We start from the raw sequence: 24163 nt of genomic DNA on the forward strand, positions 1-24163 counted from the left end.
TAGCTAGATCTCAGCTCTTGAAAGTCATACATTCGCAGCCTGCTGAATTTCACCCATAGGTAGGTTTTGGTGGACAGACCGGGATGGATGGAAGGAAGGATGGATAGATGGTGGGTGGATGGAAGAATGGACAGACTTCGCTGGTGGTCCTCTGGCTAAGGCTCTGAAGTCCTAATGCAGGGGGCCCGGCTTTCATCTCTGGCTGTGGGACTAGATCCCATGTGCCACAATGAAGACTGAAGATCTCATGTGCTGCAACTAAGGCCTGGCGCAGTCAAATAAATAAATAAAATTTTAAATATATTTTTAAAAAAAGAATGGATAGAATAAAGGAAGTAAGGGGACAAAAGAAAGGAAGTTAAGACGGATACACAGATAAACCAATTCATTTTGAATCCTTTGGGCTCAATCATGTAATATCACATCTGCCACTGTCACTGCCTTTCCTTCTCGATCCTCTCTGGGTTGTCACATGGAGGTAACAGCCTGGGCCTGACCCCGAGACCCGGGAATTGTGAGTGTTGGCTTCCAAATGTCCACTGAGAGGCAAGGGTGGCTGAGCTGTCCATGCTGTGGGGAGGACAACCTCCGCTCCACCAACATGCCATTTCCCAGGCCCTCCTCACTCAGGACACGAGTCCCTGTTCAGTGTCAGAGCTGCATGAAAGCCAAGTGCCAACTCAGAATGGTTTTTGCTATTTTGTCATACATTCACTTTCTTTTTTAAAAGACATTTATTTTTTAAATTTATTCATTTGGCTGTGCTGGTCTTAGTTGCAGCATACGAGATCTTCACCTGCCAACTCGAACTCTGAGTTGTGGCATGTGGGATCCAGTTCCCAGACCATGGATAGAATCTGGGCATTGGGAACGTGGAGTCTTAGCCACTGGACCAGCAGGGAAGTCCCCATATATTCGTCTTCTCCAACACACACACATACTGGTTTTATGCCAGACTCCTGGGAAATAACAAGAATGAGACACAGTCCTGAGGACCAGACAAAGGAAAGCAAAGGAGCTCACCAGGAGTCTGTCTCTGCCGAGGCTCAGCAGTCGGGGCTCGTTGCTGTCCAGATGAACCCCAAACAGGATACTTCTTATGCTCTTGCGGTGAGAGCGCAGCCTTGCCAAGTATTCCCAGACCCTTCGTCTATGTTTGACTCTCACCACATAAACAGCCACAGTGAAACTTACATCCTGAGTATGAGGGAAAGAGTCGAAGTTACTCCATTTTCGATTTTGTAAGTTAAGAGTTATCACTGTGTTTTTTCATGCTAACTTTGCTTTTAGAGTATTTTATCCAAAAAGAAAACCTCTGTCTATTGGAACAAGTGGTAAAATAATACCCATTTTTGCAGATGAGAAAAATCAGAGTTCAAAGTAGGTAGTGGGAGGCAGTGGGGCGGGGAGGGAGGTGGTGGGTGGGCAGAGATGGTATTTGTCTAACATTATGGTCTTACTCTCCTTGCTGGTCCCCGTGTCATTCTCTGTTGGAAACTGAAATCCTTACCCTTTATGCCTTTGTCATCCCTTCTCTTTATCCAGCTACACAAAATTTTAAAAGGTATGATTAAAAAATACATACATGATGGCTGAGAGCTCAACGGAGAGCAGACGGGAACAGCCTGAAGGGACAGGGGACACCTGAGTCGCTGTGCTGATGGAAAGCGAGTTGGAGTCAAGGATGTCAGCAGCTACTTCCCTGCATCCCCACCCCCTCTCCCAGGAGAAGTAGGGGGAAGGGAGAGGTCGGGGGTCCCGAAAAAAATCTTTACTGAGATTAAGAGCCCTATTCACAGAGGGAAGGAACAGAATCCAAAATGCTTGGCGGCAGACTTTGCCTTGAGATAAATGAGAATGTCATCTCGTCAGAAATCAAAGGGAAAGATGAAAGCCAGGATGCAGAGAGAGGGTTCCAAAAAACTCACAAACCAACATGAGCTGTCGGAGTGGCAGAGTCCGGAGTTGGGGAGTTCTGAGGCCCCTGTCTTGTTTTCAGGCAGAAGTGCCCCCACCCACCCACTGCCCCATTTCCCCCATCCCTTTCTCTTTTTATAACAGCTTTATTGAGATATAATTCACACCACACACAATTCACCCCCCAGAAATGTACAATTCAATGGACTTTAGTTTATTCACAGAGTTGTGTGTCCATCATCACGGTTTTAGAGCGTTTTCATGGCCCACCTCCCAAAGAAACCCATACCCTGGAGCCCCTGCTCCCCAAACCCCCCACCCCCCTGCACGTCCCAACTCCTCCCTCTTGCGGCTTTAAAGGAGGTTGCGGATCCACTGGACCACACTCAGTGAGGATACTCACAGCAGTCGCCATGTACTGGGAGTCATGGGAGAAACTGATGTGAGTCACGCTGCTTCTGGAGTATCTGAAAGGCTCTGAGATTGCACTTTCTAAGGACATTGCATCAAGAATGTAAACTGTCCCCTCTGTGAAGCCAGCTCCCAGCAGAGCTCCTAAAATCACAAGTCGGAGAACAAGGGTTGAAAAAGGCTTTCACTGGTACTTTCCTGGTGGCCCAGGGGCTAAGACTGAGTTCCCAGTGCAGGGGGCCTGGGTTCAGTCTCTGGTTAGGGAACTAGATACCAATCCGTATCAGCACTTGCAGCTAAGAGTTCACATGCTGCAACTAAAGACTCGGCATGCCGAAACTAAGAACCACACAGCTAAATAAATAAATACATTTAAAAAAAAAAAAAAAGGAAAGAAAAGGACTACATTGACTCAAGAAATATCAACTCTGTGCTGAGCCTTGTCCTAGGTGCCAAGGAGACAGCAACGAACAGGAGAGACAAGGTCCTGAGAGGAAGAAGTAAACTGGAAAACATGGCACCACGGGATGAGACCAGGCGGTGCAGAGTTCTGCAGCATCCAGGGGGACCAGACATCCCATCTGGCCTGGTGCGGGGAGTGGGTCAAGGTCACCCTCCTGGAGCTGCTACAGCCGAAGGCAGAGCCATTTGGGTCTGCTTTTGGTTTAGAACTTAAGACAGGTGGATAAGATGAAAATACCTTCAGGGTTGTAGGTCAGACTCTGAACTCCAAGCCCCTTCTCAAAGACCCTGCTGAAGAGGTATTTTTTCTGTTCATAATCCCACACTTTGATCATCCCGCAAAAACTTCCGATGGCGATGAGGGGCTGGTATGGGTGGCAGGAGATGGCACAAATGGCATCCCTGGGCTCGACAAATAACTTCTCAAGTTTAGTCCCATCTACTGTCAGGTGGTACACTGACGCGTCTGATGTTCCGATGATAAAATTCCTGTTTGCCAAGGAGAGACCAACCCGTATCAGCACTTGCAGGGAACAGGGCATGCCAGCAATTCTGCTTCTAATTGCACACGAAACGCCTCTGTCGTCTATAATTTAGTGACATTATTAACCCAGCATCTCCAAAAATACGCCACCAAAACCCAACAGCCTCCATTTGCAAGTGAAAAAGCCCACATTTCTACATGTAAATTGAGTCATTAAGTATGCAGATGGACAGTCAGTTGTACAATTAGCTAATCTGCACATGCAAATATTCATTTGTGTATGCAAATATGGTGCTGGGTGCACACATACAGATGTGCCTGCAAATACGGCAAGGGTAATTAAGCAGGCTCACAGATAATTCTGTCTTGAAATGTTATGGCTATTCACTATCAAATCCCTTTAACCATAGAGCTAGGACAAACTCAGCTCAGAGAAAGGAGACCAACCTACAATGAAGGACTCCAGAGGTCACTGAGATCAGAGCCATTTCCAGCTTCCTATCACTAAACATTCTTAATAGGAGAATGATGTTTCACTTAGAAAAAAAAGATTAAACAGTGATCGTAATCAGCCAAGGAGATCCATCTCTGACCCAGGGAAAGGCCTAACTAGAAAGGCCAGGTTCCCTGTATTTCACATCCCAGAAACAGGAAGAATATACCACGGCACACAAACTAAAAGACACAGCTTTCTGACTGTTCCAATGATGAGGTTCATGAACGACTTCAACTGAGCGCTGAAGAAATGATGCTTTCGAGCTGTGTGCTGGAGAAGACTCTTGAGAGTCCCAAGGAGATCAAACTAGTCAATCCTAAAGGAAATAACTCTGAATATTCATTGGAAAAACTGATACTGAAGCTGAAGCTCCAATGCTTTGGCCACCTGATGTGAAGAGCCGACTCACTGGAAAAGAGCCTGATGCCGGGAAAGACTGAGGGCAGGAGGAGAAGGGGATGACACAGGATGAGATGGTTGGATGGCATCACCAACTCACTGGACATGAGTTTGAGCAAGCTCCGAAAGATAGTGAAGGACAGGGAAGCCTGGCATGCTGCCTGTGGTCCATGGGGTCGCAAAGACTCGGACACTCAGTGGCTGAACAACAACAACAGTTAACAACTCACCTTACAACAAAATCGTCACTTTTTAGAGTGCAGTCTGGAGGATAGTTTGTATTTTCGGCTGGAGGGGCTGCTGGGGTCTTTGAAAAGGACAGGGATCTTATGGAGCTGAGTTTGAAGTGGCTGTACCAGTTCACAATGGAGAGGGTGTGATCATAGAACTTGATGTTGCCCCGAATGTCACCTGTGACAATATAGCTGAAAACAGAGGATAAAGTCAGTTTGTTAAATGATGGTGGTGGTGGTGGTGGTTTAGTCGCTAAGATGTGTCCAACTCTTTGTGATCCCATGGACTGCAGCCCGCCAGGCTCCTCTGTCCATGGGATTTCCCAGGCAAGAATACTGGAGTGGGTTGCCATTTCCTTCTCCAGGGGATCTTCCCGACCCAGGGATCGAAGCCAGGTCTCCTGCATTGTAGGTTAAATAATGATACTGAGTATCATCTATTGAACACATATGCCAGCCTCTGGACTCCAGGCGTTGTTAAAAACTTTCACTGAATATGGCCCCATGTGGCTGATTTTACTGTCATTCCCAGTTCACGTTTGGGAAACTAAGGTTTAAGGCCTGGGATTGCCAGATTTAGCAAGTAAAAATGCAGGATACTCAGTTAAATTTGAATTTCAGATGAACCACGAGTAAATTTCTAGGATAAGTATGTCCCCAATAGTGTATGCTCCCAAATGCAACTGCTTCATGCAGTATTTGGGACATTATATATATATATATATATATATAAAATTTATTTTCTGCATCAGGTCTTAGTTGCAGCATGAGGGATCTTGAGTTCCACACTCAAATCCTTCATTGTGCAATGTGGGATCTAGTTTCCTGACCAGGGATTGAACCCAGAGTCCCCAGCATTGGAAGATCAGAGTCTTAGCCACTGGACAACCAGGGAAGTCCCGGGACACACTTAAACCTGGCAACTCTTTCAGGGCCACATGGCTAGACTATGCAGGGGTCCAAGTGTATGGAACACAAAGTCCATGCTCTCTGCTTTCCTCTGCCTTGCCCTCCAAGGTCAGTCCTGTGCAACGGCTGTGGGCAGTGATTTCCATTCTCTACCACAGACTACAGATGACAAGAGTCCAGCTACCATCCCTCTGAAGTCACACAGGCTGGCAATGGGACACAGGGAGACAACTGCTGTGAGACGGATCGTAAAACCCTATCCAGTCATCACAGCCAAAGGCAGTGCTGCGTGACAAAATGGTTTTTATTTCCTCAGAGCCATCCCAATGAGCTTGCTTTTTTTTAAGCCTCTGACATAATTCTAATCACGGGGGTAGGTGGGGGATGAATTTTCTCATATATATATATATTTATATATGAAAAGCGATTAAATGAGGTTTCTGATTAATAAGCAAGGCAAGTGGGCAGAGTAATTGGCTAGAACGGCATTCACTGCCCTCTGCTGGACAGAAACAGCAAAACAAGGAGAATTTTTTTTTTTTTCTCCTGTGTTTCTTAAGACTTTTTCCTGCAAGGGCTCCCTGGTCCTGGCTGGGGTTTTTTGTTTGTTTGTTTTGTTGTTGTTTTGGCCGCATCACTCAGCATGCAGGATCTTACTTCCCCAACGAGGGACTGAACCCTCATTCTCTCCCTTGGAAGTGCAGAGTCAACCACTGGACTGCAGAGGAAGTCCCCTGGCTGTGTTTTACTTAACATGGAGAGAGGGGAACCCCGGCATGGTCTTCCCTGGGTCCTATCTCTCAATGATTAAAGTTGACTGCTTCATCAAGTGTGATTCTACTGCTATCTTTTCCCACCAACTGGGTGAAGATGACGATCTGCATTTCTCTATGCAAGCCACATCAGGGCCTCACTGTTATTAAAGAAAGGGGAAGACCTTTAATATAGACCCTAAATTAAAGAAAGGAGAAGGAGAGCAACGGGCCTTTGGAGAGCAGAGGGCACAGTGACTCCCACTACGTGGGCAGGGTCCTCGTCATGAGGCAACTGTCTCTAGCACTTTGGGGAACTTCCCTAGCACCCTGACAAGGGCTGTTGTACCTAGAGCTCCCCTGTGCCAGAGAGCATGCTAAGAGTTTTACAATCCTTGGGACGTTCCCTTGTAGCCCAGTGGTTAGGACTCAGTGCTTCCACTGCAGGAGACATGGGTTCAGTCCCTGGTCAGGAAACTAAGATCCAGCAAGCCATCCTCACAAAATCACTCAGAGAGGGACAGTGTTACGGTGCCCACTTTACAGATGGAAGGATGGAGGTTTGGCACATTTAAGTCCCTTGTCCCAAATCACTCAGCAAGGAAGGAATGTATTTGGCATGTGAACCCCTTTATGTCTGAGGCTAAGGCATAAGGCTGGGATCAGTTGTGGATCCCCACAGCCCCTCAAAATCAAAGCGTTAAGGAACTCTATAAAGTTTTGTTGTATTTCATCTTTTCATGACTGGCAAATGTTATTTTGTCATCAGAAAAAAAAATAGCTCTTTATGCCATTTTCTTCCACTGAAAGAATGTAAAATTTAGGGTGTGAAATAAGTCTAATTAGAGCAGAAGAAAAAAACAAAACAGTTACTTTTTGTTTCACCAACCCCAAAGGGTTGCGTTTAAAAGTAATGCATGCCCATGCAATTTTTTTTTTAAATAAAAGCAACCCAATTAGTACAAATGAGACTATAAAAAGAAGTAAATCCACCCCTGTCCTTAATCTTGGTTCTCAGTTCTTTTCCTCAGAGGCAGCCAGTGTTCCCAGTTAAATTGGTTCTCCCCAGAAACAATCTTTGCATATACAAAATATGTATCTACCTCCAAAAGGGTTTTTAGATAAGTTTATAATCATCTACAGCTACTTTTTCATTCACTAATTACCTGTCAACTGTAGTGAGCACAGTGATACCCTCCTTCTGCAAATGAACCAGTTTGCAAGGTTTGATATGGGGAAAGCCCATGGAGGAGGAGGCAGATGGCGGTGGGCGGTAAATGTCCCAGACAACCAGCTTCCCTTCCATCGTCGCGGACAGTATTTGGGTTAAATTCAAATGAAAGACAGACTGGCTAAATTTTCCCACGAGCTTGTTGAATGTCTGTATTTCAAAAGACAGGTTACACGTTATATGTACAAGTTATCGTTGATGGTAAATATAAAACAAAACATTTATCAGCACAACGTTTTATAATGTTTTACCTAAATATAGTAGGAAAAAAATAAAGTTAAAAAAATAACTTAAAAAACACTTCCCTGAGGATTGCCATGATCCAGGCAGTTCTGAACCTCTGAGGGTTTGCTAAGAGCAAGTGAAGGGCTACGTACGGGCTTAAATGGTTTGCTTAAAGCAAAAGAAAGAGTGGTTAATCATTGTTTATACCTGCACAACTTCTCTTTCAGAGTTTTCAGAGACTGATAAGGAAACTAATGTCTGTCATGAACAAAAGCATGCTCCAGCTGTAAAAAATCATAAAACAATTCTCCCAGTCTTCTTCTGATCATAAATCATCTTCCCATCAGTGGAAAGTAAGTGCTTTACATAGAAATGCCCCTAAGATTCCTTAGTAAATGTATGCTACGTAGGATAAGGCACCAGGCCATCTTTCTCTGACAGTGTCCTAGAGATGAAGTATAGAAAGAACGCAGAGCAGCGAGTGAACCCTTGGTGAATGTTTACTGAATGAATACACGAAGGAAGTCAGTGATCTGTCTTATGATACAGCAAGTCTGCTGTCTGGCTCTACTTAGGCAGAGAAAATCCTAGGGTAGACCTCTGTGAGGTCAGTAGAAGTACAACTGGTCAAGCACGAACAACAGCACATTCTGTCTAAAAGCAGCCCTGTTCAACACGAGGCGTTTTTATCATTTCAAACTGCAGCCGATTTTCATTCTTTGTGGATTCCATTTTCGTGAATTTACCTACATGCTGAAATGTATGTGTAACCTCCAAAGCAATCCTCGTGGCACCTCACAATCATTTGCAGATGTGTGCGTGTGCCGAGTGGCAAAAAACTTGACATTCCCAGCTGAGGTCAAGCAAGGCAATTCTCTGTCTGGTTTCAGCTCTCAGGAAGCAAGTGTCCTTAGCCTGGTCTTTACTGCCATGATATTTGCTCTTTTTTGGGGGGGCGATTATTGGTGATTTTGGTATTTAAATTGGCTCCTGAACATAGTATTAAAATACCATATGGTGCTCTTGGAACACGAGAAGGCTGTGACATGCCTTCCAGAGAATTCACCTGTGTTAGATAAGCCTCATTCAGGCATGAGTTCTACCTGGTGCTGTCAACCTTGAGTCTAATGTTAAGGAACTAACGTTATAAATTAAATACGGTGTCTTTAAACAGAAATATACATAAAACAAGGTCATGGATCTGTCAGTCGATGAAAGTATGGTGGTGACCCTAAGCTGGCAGGAACCTGTTCTTACAACTCTCCTAGGAGCAACGATTCAGCATCCACTAATTCAGGTCTAAAGAGACCTTACAGAATTTAACTATGGCAAATAACGAGAACCGACTATTTAGTTTTTGATACTTCGAGTTATAAAAAGCTGAGTTTGCAGACAGAATCATCTTCTTGCCTTGTGTCCACTGTCTCTCTCTCTCTATTTTTTCTTCCTGCATGCTTGCTTGAAAAGTAAAGTTTTATAGACTGAATCAAAAAAGAAGAAAGGAAACAGAAAAACCATCATAAGGTGCACACTGAGAGCAGGTTGCACGAGTATCAGAAACAGAACCTGATGCAGGAGACAGGACTCAAGGTCCACCCCCGGTGCAATCGCTCAAGGAGAGCCGGCCGGATAAAATGCTTCTGCTAACACCTGGCTCACCACCCTCCTACTGGACCTTAAACAGCTAAACACCCGATATCCGTTTTTAAAATTTGGTTTTGGCTGCGCTGGGTCTCAGTTGTGGCACACAGGATCTTACGTTGTGGCTCGCGGGCTTCTCCAGTTATGGCACATGGGCTCACTTCAGTTGTGGTGCGTGGGCTTGGTTGCTCCAAGGCATGTGGGATCTTAATTCCATGACCAGGGAACGAACCCACGTCCCCTGCATTGGAAGATGGATTCTTAACCACTGGACCACCAGGAAAGTCCCTCCATATCATTTTTTAATTGTTCTGAAAACTAAGAAGCTTAAGGATCCACTCATGTCCAATGACTTTACTTAGTGACTAGTGAAGTCACTCAGTCGTGTCCGACTCTTTGCGACCCCATGGACTGTAGCCTACCAGGCTCCTCTGTCCATGGGGTTTTCCAGGCAAGAGTACTGGAGTGGGTTGCCATTTCCTTCTCCAGGGGATCTTCCCAACACAGGGACTGAACCCGGGTCTCCCGCATTGTAAGCGGACGCTTTTACCATCTGAGCCACCAGGGAAGTCTTTACTTACATCACCCCAAATTAACTTTCATCCTTTGTCACAGGCACACATACATTATAAAAGCCACCACTTTCTTGGGTATTTGCTTGTGGTAGTAAATTTCCTTTGCCATTTATTTTCAATATTGCAGGATAAATTTATAATTTTTTCAAACTTTTAATTTTGTATTGGGGTATAGTCAATTAACAATATTGTGGCCGTTTCAGGTGAATAGCTAAGGGACTAAGCCATACGTATACATGTACCTCTTTGCCATTTATTTGTATTCTATATTATTTTGAAAAACCCTTCCATTATTTTAAATTGACCATTCAGTATGGTAAAGGACCTAAGTAAAAATTTCAAATTATTTCCCAATATCAGGACACACACAGAGCACCCCAAAGTGACTAGGCTGACACACACATGCTTATTTCCTACAAAGTCAGGCATATAAAAGCACAACAGGCATACTCACTTTTTCTGTTAAAAGTGGGGCACTGTGAACAAGAATGCCTCCCTCTGGATACTGATAAGCACAGAAAAAAAAAATCACTACTTTAAAAACAGACATTTCCAAAAGAAAAGCAACATAACAGCAAAATCAAAACAAATGCATCAAAACGGGGTCAGAGCTTTTCAATTTCTACAGGGAGGAGAACCTGCTGTCTCCAGGAACATCTGAAAACATGCTGAAAGAAAATAAATAATGCCACAAATGACTGTGATTTTAAGTCGTTAATGCAGATCTGACTTCTGCATTTATAAGGTTTTAAGCTATCATTAATACCTGAAGTAATGAGTTATCACTGTAAATCAGCAACTCAATTGTCTTGCATTTTTTATTGAGGGAAAATTCACATAACATAAAGTTAATCTTTAACCATTTTAAAGTGTACACCTGAGTGGCATCTAGTACATAACCAGTGCTATGCAACTGTTATTCTCTTTGGTTCCAGGACACTTCCATCACCCCAAAAGGAACCCCCCCTATCATCAAGCAATCACCCCCCATCCCCTACTCCTCCATTCCCTGACAGCCACCATTCTTCTTCCTGTCTCTATGGATTCAGGTATTCTGAAAACTTCCTATGAATGGGATCATATGGTGTTTGGCTTTTTGTGTCTGGCTTCTTTCATTCAGCCTAATGTTCCCAAGGTTCATCCACAGTTGCAGTAGGTGTCAGCACTTCATTCCTTTTAAAGACTAGGTTATGTTCCATATGTGGATAGACCACACTGGGTTTATCTATTCATGAGTTGATGGACATTTGCTCCTATCTTTTGGGTATTGTGTATAATGCTGTTGCTGTGAATATCTGTATATAAGTATCTGTTTGAATGCCTGTTTTCAATTCTTTTGGGTATATACCTGAAAACTGGTGGGTCATATGGTAATTTTATGTTTACATTTTTATGTCTTTTTAATATCATGATTTTGCCCTGTGTCAGTATACATTATCACCAATTTGTTTGCTAATTGGGGGTTCAGGATGGGGGACACATGTACACCCATGGCTGATTCATGTCAATGTGTGGCAAAAACCACTACAATATTGTAAAGTAATTAGCTTCCAATTAAAATAAATTAATTAATTTTTTAAAAAAGGGAAAAGAGTCCAAGATTTGAAAACTCCTATATCTTAGGCCTTAAATACATTCAAAAAAATATTCATTAATTTAAAAAATTAAATAGAATTTAAATTATGTGCTTCTGACTTAATATGCTAATTTTCAGTGGGACTAAAATAAATGCTATAATTAAATCAAAACACTTTAATATGTTTATTGCTTTTTAAGTAGATACTATATTGTTACATTACCAAAACATCTGTACTCAAAGAATAAACAGATACTTGTCCATATATTTAAAACAAATGAAAACAGTTTTACTTACCCACGTATAATATATTACTTGTGTTTTACTATTGCTCACCAATTCTTTATTATTTGTTGGATTAAAAATTAGGTAGTTCTGAAATATAAAATATTAAAATATGTTATAATAAAAAATTTTCTGTTTCTCTCTGGTTAAATTGAATGTTGCTGCTGCTGCTGCTGTTGCTAAGTCGCTTCAGTCGTGTCCGACTCTGTGCGACCCCGTAGACAGCAGCCCACCACGGTCCCCTGTCCCTGGGATTCTCCAGGCAAGAACACTGGAATGGGTTGCCATTTCCTTCTCCAATGCATGAAAGTGAAAAGTGAAAGTGAAGTCACTCAGTAGTGTCTGACTCCTGGTGACCCCATGGACTGCAGCCTACCAGGGTCCTCCGTCCATGGGATTTGCCAGGCAAAATAAATAATATTTTGGGGACTTCCCTGGTGGTCCAATGGTTAGGTCTCTATACTTCCACTGCAGGGGGCATAGGTTCAATCCCTGGTGGAGGAACTAAGATCCCACAAGCCAGGTGGTGTGGCCAAAAAATAAAATAAAATTAAATAATATTTTTAATTAAAATAAATAACCGAGTATGAATATAAAACAGAAAACACATGGCATTTTAGAAGCAATAGGAATATAACTGAAATACTGAGTGTGAAAATTAATAAACTCGAGTTTCCTTTCTTATTTAGTCTTATTTACTGTAATTCATCATCTATAAATTGGAACAAGCAAAAGTAAACCAGTATTCACCAATAACCTTTATTCTGTGTCCTTTTGGACAAAGGCTGCTGTGTACTGATTTCTAAATTTGACGGGGCCACAAGGGAACTTGGAATGAATGCAAAATATTGGAAAGATTTTCTGATTCCTGCCAAGATGGTGAATAGCATGGGTTGCCTGGCTCCCTTCCCAAAAACCAACCCTGTGGATACTATAGAAGTGAAGGAAACCTGAAATGCAGAACAACTACAACAAATGAGGAATCCCTGCGGACACTTAAGTGCAAGTCTTGAAATGATATGTGTGCAGGAGGCAGGTGGCTGCAATCTGACAGGAAGGGGTGCGCAGGAGGCAGCTTTGAGAGACAGGTTCAAGAAATGCTTTTTAAGTTCCGTTCCTGCCCCTTCCACCCCATCACCGACTCCTTGCCCCTTGCTTGCTGCATCACTTCAGGAATGTAAGCTACCATGGCTAATGTCTGAGGATCAATTTCAGGACAGCACAAAGGTCTGGGTGGGGTGAAGACCTAGTGAAAGGAAGTACATGGATGAGGCTTCACAAAGACTGAAAATCAGCCTCAAGTCACCTCAGTCTCTGATTAGATGGAGGTGACTGCTTTGCCAAAGGCCCCAAAGAAGCAAAACTAAGTCTTCCTTGGAGGAAGTTATTATCATCCTGAGCCTCAAATTATTCCTATTCTTTTTAAAGTACAACATCAGGCATTCAATGAAAAATAACCAGGCATATGAAAGAGTCATATGACTGAAAAGGAGGGAGATGAGTGATCTACAGAAAGAGAACACCAGATAATTTTTATGGCTGAGTGTTCCACTGAATGTATGTACCACATCTTCTTTATCCATTCATCTGTTGATGGACACTTAGGTGGCTTCCACATCTTGGTAATTGTAAATAATGCTACTTTGAACATTGAGGTGCGTGTATCTTTGTGAACCAGTAATTTTTTCCAGATATATGCCCAGGAGTGGAATTTCTGAGTCATATGGAAGTTCTATTATTAGCTTTTTGAAAAACCTCTATATTGTTTTCCAATGGCTGAACCAATTTACATTCCCAGGTGTACAAGGGTTCCCTTTGCTCCACACCCTCACCAATATTTGCTATATGTGGCCTTTTTGATGATAGCCATTCTGATATGTGTGAGGAGATAGCTCATTGTGGTTTTGATTGGCATTTCCCTGATGATTAGCCACAAGATAACTCTATTTTTAAAAAGAATCAAATGGAACTTTTAGATCTGAAAAAAAAAATAGCTTTAAAAACTCAAAATATGGTTTAACAGAAAATTAAATATAGCCAAATAAATAATTCGTTAGTAGAAAAGGAGCTACCAGGGAAGCCCAATTAACAGTAAAAAAGGAAGATAAATTACAGGAGAAAAGATCCAGAATGAAGCATAAAGACACAGAAGAACAGAAAAGAGAATAAAAGACCTTTGGGACAGGCTGAAAAGGTCTAACTTACATATAGCTGGAGTCCCGGAAGGAAAGGAAAGAAAGAATGTGGCAGAAATAATGTTTGAAGAGACAATGGCCAGAGTTTTCCAAAACTGAGGAAACATGGCATCTCAAGTTCAAAAAACCCAAAGGATAAAGTTTAAAAAAAAAACAAAAAACCAACAACATGTCCATACACACATATATACACCATCCATTGAAAAACTGCTGAAAACCAAGAGAAAATCTTAAAAGCAGCTAGAGGTGGGGGAAAAGACACAACTTTAAAAAAAATTTAGCAGTAAGGTTGACAGTTGTGGGACTTCCCTGATGGTCCAGTAGTTAAGAATCCACCCGTCAATGCAGGGGTCATGGGTTCAATCCCTGGTCCAGGAAGATTCCACATGCTAAGCAGCAACTAAGCCCTAGAGTCCATGCTCTGCCATAAGAGAAGCCACCTCAATGAGAAGCTCTCACACCACAACTAGAGAAGAGTCCCTGCTCACAACTAGAGAAAGCTCGTACGCAGCAACAAAGATCCAGTATAGCCAAAAACATTTTTTGTAATTTTTTAAAATAAAATTCTATAAAATTAAAAACTAAAAATGGGGAGACCCATTGGGAAGCTATTAAAAAAAAAAAAACAATGTCCATTTGATTAGGGATACCAGTGACCGTGAGCAGCACAGCTCTGTTAGAGCGGTGGGTGGGTGGAGGACAGATGGGACGAGGAAAATGTCCATCCACAGAGGATGGATAAGTAAGTCCTGCAACACTCAAAGAGCAAAAAACAAAACAGCAGTGAAGGTGAATAGGAATTACAGCTCAAAGATTGACATGAACGATTCTCAGAAACAACGATGAGCAGATCAAACAATTATTCTGATTCCAAACATGTGCATGCTTGGTCATTTCAGTCATGTCTGACTCTTTGCAGCCCCATGGACTGTAGCCTGCCAGGCTCCTCTGTCCATGGGATTCTCCAGGCAAGAATACGGAGCGGGTTGCCATTTCCTACTTCAGGGGATCTTCCTGACCCCAGGCGTTGAACCCACGGCTCCTGCAGCTCCTGCACTGGCAGGTGGATTCTTTACCACTGAGCCACCAGGGAAGACCCAATCACAAATATAGAAAGGTCAAAAACAGGCAAAATGAAAACAGATAGTATTAAGAGATACATAAGTCACTGGAGAAAAGTATAAAGGAAAGCACAGGCATGAATAATACAAAATTTGGGATAATGGTTAACTTCTGGGAGCAAGACTGAGGATGAGATCAGGAAGGGGAACACAGGGGCCCCCTAGGGTTAAGGTAACGTTCTATTCCATGATCCTGTGATGAGCACACAGGTACATTTTATTTTCTCCTCTACAATGTACACATTTTGCACGTATGCCTTATTTAACAACAAAACACAAAGAGGTCAAATATTTCCTGCAAAAAAATAAAAAGGAAATGAGATGAGGAAGTAGAGAAAGCAAGTGTGGACGGCGCTTCTGAGAAGTTTGCCTGTAAAGAGGAGCAGGGGGCGTAGCTGGAAGATGTGGGTCAGAGCATTCTCTCAGGATCAGTGGTCCTAAAGCATGTTTATGCGTAGTAGAGGGAGAGATGAGAGCTGCAGAAGGGCCTCAGGCAGCCAGGAACTAGTGCCCTGGCCCTTCACTGCAGTCAGAGGGGAAAAGAGAAGATGGTGAGGTTGAAGGTGTGTGGCAGATTTACAGGGCTTCCCAGGTGGCTCAGTGGGTAAAGGATCCACCTACAATGCAGGAGACACTGGTTCGATCCCTGGGTCAGGAAGATCCCCTGGAGGAGGGCATGGCAACCCACTCCAGTATTCTTGCCTAGAGAATCCCATGGACGGAGGAGCCTGGCAGGCTACATTCCACAGGGTTGCAAAGAGTCGGACATGACTAAAAGAACTTCACACACACACACACACACACACACACACACACACGGCAGGTTTGGGAGGGAGAACAGGCTGGTGTTTGTATCTGAACGGCTTCCATTTTTCTCAGTGAAACAGGAGGGGTAGGGGTCATCAGCTGAGTATGGGAGGCAGGGCAGTGGGAGATGGGAGGAGCAGGTATGAAACTGTTGTCTCTAGAAATGAAAACGACAGCCTACCAGAGCAGCCAGGCCAGGCTGAGAGCCCTCTTGAAAGTCGTGACTGAATTTTAAGTAAGATGAATCTGCTCAGTTGGGTGGTTCTCATCAGCGACATTCAGCCCTCTGGGGCCTGGATCCAGAGGACGCTGCCTGTGGGACGCGCCCAGGGCTTGGGGGGAGGGGGCCGGGAGTTTGCGCAGTGCTGTCCACAGTACTTTCTGAGGGGATGGAGATATTCTATCTCGTGTGTTGTCAACAAGGGTAACCACCGGCTCCACGTGGATGACGAGTGGTTGAAATGTGGCTAGTGAGACCAAGGAAATGAATGTGCGCTTTTATTTTAACCAATTTAAACTGAAATAGCCATGTGTATTTAGCAAAGCTGCAGTATAGAAGTCAGCTGCATTTCTATACGCTAGCGATGAACATTCTGAGAAAAAAGTTAAGAAAACAATTCCACATGAAAAGCATAAAAACATAAGCATAAAAAATACTCAGGAATAAATTTAGCCAAGGAAGTGAAAGATTTGTACATTGAAAATTACAAAACACTGCTGAGACAGACTTTTTGACACAGTAGGAGTGAGAGAAGGTGGAATGATTTGAGAAAGTACCATTGAAACATATATACTACCATATGTAAAATAGTTAGCCAGTGGGCATTTGCTGTATGACTTAGGGACCCTGAAGCTGGTGCTCTGTGACAACCTAGAGGGGTGGGGTGGGGAGGCAGTGGGGGGTTCAAGAGTGGGGGCCATACATATACATATCTATAGTGGATTCGGGTTGATGTATGGCAGAAACCATCACAATACTGTAATTATCCAATTAAAAATAAAATACAACTAAAAACCTGGTGAGATTAAAAAAAAAAAAACACTGCTGAAAGAAATTAAAGATTATATAAATAAATAGAAAAACATATTGTGCTCCTGGGTTGGAAGGCAATACTATTAAGATGACAATACTACCCAAAGGGATCTACAGATTCAGTGCAATGTCTATCAAAATCCCCAAAATATTTTTGGTATCTCATCCTAAATATCCAAGTATGACTGGTAACTCTAAGAAGTAAGGAAATTTGGGACCTCCCTGGTGGTCCAGTGGTTAAGACTCCAGCTCACAATCCAGGGAGTCTGGGTTCAATCCCTCGTCAGGGAACTAGATCCTGCTTGCTACAAGTAAGACCTAACACAGCCAAATAAATTTTTTTTTAAGTAAGAAATTATTTTTTTCTGGGAGCAGGAAGAATGTTGGTGGAGGGGGAGAAAGAGAGAAAATGAATATAAAACTGATAATGATGTGTGTCTGGCTGAGTCCAGTCACCCAGACCCCAGCTTGGGTTCTAGTTCACACAAGCAGCACACGTCCTTACCACAGCGCCTGGGACACAGTGCAATAAGTGCAGGGGAACAAAGGCTACGAGGTTGACTGAGACAATACAGAGCAGCAGAGTCATCGCTCTTGGTGCCCTTGGCAAGTCGCCTCATGCAAATCAAGAATACTGATAATTGCCCTATATGAAGAGCAGTTCAGAGCATGCTTCTAGAATAAGAAAAGCTAGGTGACTGTAGACCAATTATTTGATAATTAATAGCACTAATATTAATTCCACAGTAACCTCATCCTTGGAAGGAAAGTTATGACCAACCTAGATAGCATATTCAAAAGCAGAGACATTACTTTGCCAACAAAGGTCTGTCTAGTCAAGGCTATGGTTTTTCCAGTGGTCATGTATGGATGTGAGAGTTGGACTGTGAAGAAGGCTGAGCGCCGAAGAATTGATGCCTTTGAACTGTGGTGTTGGAGAAGACTCTTGAGAGTCCCTTGGACTGCAAGGAGATCCAACCAGTCCATTCTGAAGGAGATCAGCCCTGGGATTTCTTTGGAAGGAATGATGCTAAAGCTGAAACTCCAGTACTTTGGCCACCTCATGCGAAGAGTTGACTCATTGGAAAAGACTCTGATGCTGGGAGGGATTAGGGGCAGGAGGAGAAGGGGACGCCAGAGGATGAGATGGCTGGATGGCATCACTGACTCGATGGGGAGTTGGTGATGGACAGAGAGGCCTGGCGTGCTGCGATTCATGGGGTTGCAAAGAGTCGGACACGACTGAGCGACTGAACTGAACCTCTTTCTAGCATGTTGCATAGATTATGTGAGATACTGCATGCAAAGAACTTAGCAGAACTTGCACATTAAAGATTTAAAATAATATCTATTATCATCAAAAATAAACTAAGGACATGGATGCATGCATAAGTTGCTCCAGTCAGTGTCCGACTCTTCACAACCCCCATGGACTTTAGCCGGTCAGGTTCCTCTGTCCATGGGATTCTCCAGGCAAGAATACGGGGGTGGGTTGCCACTTCTCTTCCAGAGGATCTTCCTGACCTAGGGATTGAACCTGGATCTCCTGTGTCTCCTGCATTGCAGGCAAAATCTTTACCACTGAGCCACCAGGGAAGCCCAAGAACACGAACAGGAGTTTTTAAAAAGCTCTAGTACACCATAACTAAGCTCCAGCAAAACAAAAAGGAGTTTTGACCTGGCTTCAGGGTAACTTCAGGTGGATCTTTACAGGTTCAAATTGAACTCACCTGAAAACCATACTCCTTGGGGAGGTCAAGAGTGCACGCTGGCGTTTCTACCGCTAACGTCCACTTCCAGATGCAAACTTTCTGTGAGTGAAAGCAGACAGAGAAGAGAGAGAAGGTTCCCAAACGCTGCTGAAGTCACCTACACCTCTCATGGTAATGCAGTGACTTCTGCTAACTGAGCAATGCACAGTGAGCTCAGCCTCAGGCAGGGAGCCCCTGATGGGAATCTGCTCATCCATCCACCCAGGGAACCACAGATTCCACACGGCCTGAGGCAGAGATGCTCACAGGGAAACATTTGACAGGCTGGCTGCCCCAATGGGCCCCGTACCTGGATTTCGGCATCTGAGATGGTTGCCAGATACTTAGCGTCGCGGGTCATGGCCATGGCCCTGATGCCGTTATCTCTTGGGCAGCTGTCGAATATTGTATGCACAGGAATGCTGCAAAACACGATGCGGGACACCCACTTCAGGAACAGGACAACTGTGGTCCATCCACACTATGGAATGTCACTCCGTCACAAAAAGGAGTGAAGCACTGACCCAGGCGACAACACGGATGAACCTTGGTGCTGAGGGAAAGGAGCCAGACACCAAAGGCTATGCGTTGTATGATGCCATTTACATCAAATCTCCAGAATAGGCAAATGCATGGAGACCGATAGCAGATGTATGCTTGTTCCAGGTGGTTGTGGATGGAGGGTGGGGGAGTGGGTTGTGACTGCTGATGGTTTCAGGGTTTCTTTTCGGGGAGACGGAAATGTTTGGGAACCAGATAGAGGCGATGGCTGCCCCTCACTGTGATTACATGCAATGCCACTGAATTGTTCACTTTAAATGGTTACCCTTTAGACTTCCCTTGGGGTCCAGGGGCTAAAACTCTGCACGTCCACTGCAGGGGGCCCAGGTTCAATCCCTAGTTGGGGAACTAAGATCTCATATGTTGCATGGTGGGGCAAAAAATAAATAAAAAATAAAGTGGTTACTTTTATGCTACGTGAATTTTGGTGGTAGTGGTTTAGTCACCAAGTTGTATCCAACTCTTTGCAACCCCATGGACTTGTAGTCTGCCAGGCTCCTCTGCCCATGGGATTCTCCAGGCAGGAATACTCGAGTGGGTTGCCATGCCTTTCTCCAGGGGATCTTCTCAACTTAGGGATCAAACCCCCATCTCCTGTGTTGCAGGCAGAGTCTTACACTGACTGAGCCATACATGAATTTTGCCTTAATTAAAAAAGAAAAAAAACCCTCTAATCTGGCCCTTAACAGTCCTCAGGCATAAAAATGAATGCTTTTGAGTCAGTTCTAATGAGGTGAATGAACCTAGAGCCTATTATACAGAGTGAAGTAAGTCAGGAAAAAGAAAACCAAATATCATGTATTAACACATATACATGGAGCCTAGAAAGATGGTACTGATGAACCTACTTGCAGGGCAGCAGTGGAGACAGACACAGAGAACAGGCTAGTGGACACAGAGGATGGGAAGGGGAAGGGGGATGAATGGAGAGACTGACGTGGAAACATATACACTACCATATATAAAATAGAGAGCTGGTGGGAATTTGACGTATGACTCAGGGAACTCAAACCAGGGCCCAGTGACAACCTAGAGGGGTGGGACGGGGTAGGAGGTGGGAGGGAGGTTCAAGAGGAAGGGGGCATATGTATATTTATGGCTGATTCATATACTGATATACAGCAGAAACCAACACAATACTGTAAAGCAATTATTCTTCAATTAAAAATAAATTAATTTTTAGAAAAAGCTCAGGGCAGCATGTAAATGTGCTATTTGTTCCCTGTCTGAGCTCGAGTCTCTCCTTGGTTATCAAGGGCCAATTCTGGGCCAGGAGTGAAGGATGAGAACATGAAACAAGCTGCCTCAGACACCATCCCAGCTCACAGGAAAGCCGCAACCTCCTCCAGAAGGGGGAGAATAAACAAGCATAGGCTTTCTCCACAGCAGCTTAACTGCACGTGTCAAAGTCTTCAATGCACAGATCCTAAGGGCCACCAGTTTCACTTCTACAACTTGTTTTTTCCCTAGAGAAATAACAGCAAAAGCAAACAGATAAATGCCAATTCATATTCCTTGCGGCACGGCTCTCACAGCAAAAATTTGGAAACACCACATATATCCATTGCGTATGGGGTTTATTTAACAAATAGCACGGTAAAACCATATAAAGAAAAAAATGTCACCTTCAAAAAGAATGAGGTAGATTTGAGAAAATGACTAAAATTTTGTGGAAAAAGCAAATTGCAAAGCGGTATACGTAGCATCATCCTGAGTGTGTGTGTGTGAGTGAGTGTATGTGTGTGTGTGTTTATAAGTAAAAAAAAATTTGGAGGAATGAACTGCAAACCACATGGTGACTCCAGATATAGGCTTGGGTGAAGGGGGACTTTCATTTTTTTTCTATTTCTACATGTTTGTATTATGTCACTGACAACACTTTAGAACTCTATGAAGCAGACAAAGCCTTAACACATGCACAATTTAATTAGACAATATATGAATATCTGAGAGAGTCAAAGTAACAAAAGAAACAGTTGAAGACATGATGGAAGTGAGTTGTGATGTGGGGGAGGCACTGACCTCCACTGGAAGAGTGGGTGGTAGGAAGGCTTAATCCAGGTACATGGGCTGTGTGGATCCATGGTTTTTCTTTTTTATTACTTACTTATTTGGCTGCACCGGGTCTTATCTGCAGCACGTGGGATCTTTGATATTCATTGTGGCATGGGGGATCTTTAGTTACAGCACATGAATTCTTAAATCTCAGCATGCTAGATATAGTTTCCTGACCAGGAACTGAACTCAGGTCCCCGGCTTTGGGAGTCTTAGCCACTGGACACCGGAGAAGCTCCTGTAGTTGGTTTTTCATAATGGAGACCTTAATGTAAACAGGCCTCAGGATGTCACATTGGTGTACCAATTGGCTGGAACCAAGTCCACGTGCTGGCTGAGGGCCTGTCTGGTTCTCTGTCACTTGAGAAATCTTATGCCACTGAGAAGCAGCCCCCAAAATTCCCTTGAGAAGGGAGTTCTAAAGTTGTTAGGAATGCCATACTGATGTCCTTTGTGGGGAAATGTCTCTCATCTCTGGAGATAGAATTAAATGTAGAGAAGATGAAGTCAGCTGGACCTGTGCTGTTAACGTTTGTGATAAAAGATTTTTTTTTAAAGGACTGAGTCATGTTTATGAGAATTTAACATATCAGAGTCTCTGATATGTTAACAAACAGATTAATTTGTGATTCTAATTTACAGTCTGTAGTTGATTTAGACTTGTGATTTCAAATTCAAATTGTATTAGGTTCATAAACAATATTAGAACACTTAAGAGAACTTAAGACTTGCCACATTTATGTGTGGCTTATTGCCATATTTATGTCTAGTTTATTAGATTTATGAGAATTACTTAAGTACTGATGAAGGATTTATTTGTTAATCAGACTACTAAAGAACTTAAAGATGAAACTGAATATATTCCAATTCTAAATGCAGTTTACAAGGCTTAAAAGGAGATAATAACAAAATTTGTGAGACCAAACACTAATCAGAGCCCCTCTTATAGGCAATTGCAAAAACATGCTAGATTTTCAGAGTTAGGATTCAGGTGAACTGATATCTCAAAAGAAGAAATACGGTTTATCACTTTAATAAATGAATATTAATTTTAACACCAAATATCCTTTCTGGGTTCGCCAAGTCATCATTTGCAATATCATAAAACTCATTATCGATGAATCATTTGCATTGTTAACCAGAGACACACTTTACTTCACAGTTAAAGAAAAAAAATTACTACAGAGTCACCCCCAGTCTAATGGGGGAGACAGTTCTATAAGCAAATAAAAAGCAAAGGACAAACACAGTTTGAAAGGAGGCCAGCTCTGCCTGGGCCAGGGGAGCTGTCGGCAAAGGGTCGAGAAAAGAGACACGAGAGAGAGGCCTGCCCTTCCTGCCTCAGGCGGCTGTGTCATTACTCGCAGCTGAAAAGCATGTCATTGCTACAGATAACCGCTAGGCACACAGACGGGGATCGTGGCAGAAGTGTTTGCGTGGCTAGTGCGTGAGATGCGAATCCCCTGCAGCAGGGGCTGAACTGGCAATGAGCAGTCCCTGGTGGGTTCTCAGCAGGGGAGCAACACAATCGGATTTTGCATTTGGCTCAAAGATCAAGCTCAAAATGCTGTGGAGAGGGACTGCCTTGGTGATAGTGGTTAAGACTCTGCACTTCCAAAGCAGGGAGTGATCCCTGGTCAGGGAACTAAGATCCCACATGTCACATGGCCAAAAAAATAAATTAAAAAAGATCTTAAAAAAAAAAAGTTGTGGAGGAAAACCATATGATGCTGTTGGCCACACATGTGTATTTAATACAACAGCAAATATTCTGGAACGAAATGCTCCAAATTGACTAGAAGACTAGGATTGGAAATGGTGGCCAAAGGAGACTAGCTTCCAATTAAAATGTATTAAAGCAGTTTAAAAAAATCAACAGATGAGTGGATAAACAGAATGTATATTCATGCAATGGAATCTTAAACAGATATAAAAAGGAATGGAATACTGATTCATGCTACAACATGGAAGAATTTGGAAAATATTATGCTAAGTGAAAGAAGCCAGACACAAAAGCCACATATTGTATGACTCCATTGACATGAGATGTCCAGAACAGGCAAATCTACAAAGATAGAAAGTAGATGAGAGGCTACCAGAGGTTGAGGGGAGGGAGAGTGAGGAGTTCATTCCTTCAGGTTTTCTGGTTGGGCGATGCAAGTGTTCTGCAAATGGTGGTGATGATTGCTTAACATTGTGAATGTAATTAATGCCAGGAAATTGTATGTGTAAAAGTAGTTCAGGAGCTTCTCTGGTGGTCCAGTGGTTAAGATTCCATGCTTCCACTGCAGGGGGCGAGGGTGTGATTCGTGGTTGGAGAAGTTCCACATGCCGCGCAGTGTGGCCAAAAATAAATAACTAAAAGAAAAAGTAGTTCGGTGCCATGAAGGGTGGGTTGAAGAGCAAAACTGCAGGTGGGGCAGGAGAGATCCAACAGGAGGCTGTTGCAGTGGCTCAAGCAGGAGAGGAAGGGCAGAGGCAGCGGTTATCTGGGGCAAAGGCACTGGACTTTTGGACAGTTTGGCAGGGGAGGCCCATGGGACCGGCAGGTGGAACCCCCTCCAGCAGTGCCCCCTCAGCAAACACAGCAAACACTGAGAGTAAGATGGTCTGGCTTCAAGCGCTGGGTGTGCTCCTGCCCGGCTGGAGAACATCACCAACAGCACCTGCATCCCCTCATGCCGCAGCTAAGGAACGGCCAGAGGAGGATAAGGCTGAGAAGAATCTGAGCGGGAACAGACAGCACTGGGCGGAGAACCAGGGGCACATGGTGTCAGAGGAGCCAAGGGGAGTGAAGGGTGTTGGAAGCCACTGGGCGGCCAAGCGAGGTAAGGACTGCGGCTAGCTAACACAGCCCTGTGGATGCCACGGGCCACCCGGAGGAGGGAAGTTCCTGTGTCCAGAAATTCAATGTAACTTCTTCCTAACCTTCCTCTCCACCTGGACTCGTCCAACCCACCTCACCTCTCCCCACCCCCCCCCCCACACCCAGTCAAGCCCTTACAATCTTGTGGATGAAACTGACACTGCCCTCTGTCTCTAGG

General features: G+C 43.6%; 1 protein-coding gene across 5 annotated transcripts in view; it reads right to left on the bottom strand.

Moving 5' to 3' along the window:
* The window catches only part of CFAP251 (cilia and flagella associated protein 251), a 74290-nt gene that overhangs the window by 35071 nt on the left and 15056 nt on the right, over nucleotides 1–24163 (bottom strand). For all 5 annotated transcript variants that reach the window (XM_061384738.1, XM_061384734.1, XM_061384737.1 and 2 more), the window contains 9 exons: nucleotides 18814–18925; nucleotides 18483–18563; nucleotides 11609–11686; nucleotides 10190–10240; nucleotides 7230–7444; nucleotides 4400–4594; nucleotides 3029–3279; nucleotides 2321–2472; nucleotides 1024–1197 (listed from right to left, as the gene is read on the bottom strand). In XM_061384738.1, the coding sequence (XP_061240722.1) occupies nucleotides 1024–1197; nucleotides 2321–2472; nucleotides 3029–3279; nucleotides 4400–4594; nucleotides 7230–7444; nucleotides 10190–10240; nucleotides 11609–11686; nucleotides 18483–18563; nucleotides 18814–18925 (1309 nt within the window). The remainder of the gene's footprint in view (nucleotides 1–1023; nucleotides 1198–2320; nucleotides 2473–3028; nucleotides 3280–4399; nucleotides 4595–7229; nucleotides 7445–10189; nucleotides 10241–11608; nucleotides 11687–18482; nucleotides 18564–18813; nucleotides 18926–24163) is intronic.

This window comes from Bos javanicus, chromosome 17, assembly GCF_032452875.1.
Source record: "Bos javanicus breed banteng chromosome 17, ARS-OSU_banteng_1.0, whole genome shotgun sequence".
Classification (NCBI taxonomy): domain Eukaryota; kingdom Metazoa; phylum Chordata; class Mammalia; order Artiodactyla; family Bovidae; genus Bos; species Bos javanicus.